Source organism: Helobdella robusta (assembly GCF_000326865.2).
Source record: "Helobdella robusta unplaced genomic scaffold HELROscaffold_2, whole genome shotgun sequence".
NCBI classification, from domain to species: Eukaryota; Metazoa; Annelida; class Clitellata; order Rhynchobdellida; family Glossiphoniidae; genus Helobdella; species Helobdella robusta.
The window spans coordinates 4,571,341-4,572,234 of record NW_008704083.1 but is presented as its reverse complement, the minus strand read 5'-3'; the positions used below and the strand labels follow the sequence as shown (position 1 = coordinate 4,572,234).

Here is an 894-nt window from a genome sequence, read left to right as displayed (position 1 = left end):
GAAACTGATACCAAAACTCCTGACATTGCTACGAAGCACTTACATTAACAGAACAATTAAAAGATTATATTTTTCTGATCTCTTGAAATGCATGGTACAGTGTACTGTTTCAAATAGACGTTGTTAATAATGCAATGAAAGCCAAGAACATGGATCTGGTACAGAGCGCTGAAATGCTTAAAAAATGTATTAAGTATTTAGAAAATTACAGAATGTTTGGCTTCAAACAAGCAATGGCTGATGCTAAAGAATTAGTTAAAGACTTAAACTTCGAATCTATATTAAAACCAATGAAAAGGGTGCGACGAGCGAAACGTTATTTCGACGAAAATGATGCTGACGAACCTATCTGAAGCTAATTAAAGCATATTTAAGAAACACTATGTTGCAAGATTCACTTAACTCTTTGGCCAAGTTGTCAGTCGAGCATAAAATAGCAGAAAATTTAGATTTTTCAAGTCTGATAAAAAATTTTGCTTACAAAAAAGCTAGAAAAATTACATTTTAATAACTTAAATCAATGTTTCGCAGATTTTATTAGAAGAATATGTTATCTGTGTCATAAAAACGTCTGTTGTAAAAATAATCTAATTGTGTTGCATTGCTCATTTATATACTTATTTTCAATAAAACACATCTTTCAAAAATTCAATTTTACACTTAGATTAAAAATTAGCTAAAAAATCTCCAGCATATATCTAAAATTTTTGCTTATTGGGTAATACCATTGGTAAAATCAATAATACATAGGGGCGCGTCTACAAGTTTTGCCCTAAAATGGTAAGGCTGGCAATACATAGTTGTTACAAACTAAATAACGATTACGGTAACAAAAACACACAAAAAACTCATTACAAAGTAAAAATTTTCGATAAAAACGTAATAGGAAATCAT

The 894-nt window shown here is 29.8% G+C and overlaps 1 protein-coding gene across 1 annotated transcript; it reads left to right on the top strand.

The window, feature by feature from the left end:
- Nucleotides 1–349: 349 nt before the first annotated feature.
- Nucleotides 350–508, top strand: HELRODRAFT_64943 (hypothetical protein; the record flags this gene model as incomplete). Its single annotated transcript, XM_009017345.1, has 1 exon — nt 350–508. A coding segment is annotated over one exon (159 nt), but the record flags the coding sequence as incomplete, so codon positions are not given.
- Between the last annotated feature and the right edge of the window lie 386 nt (nt 509–894).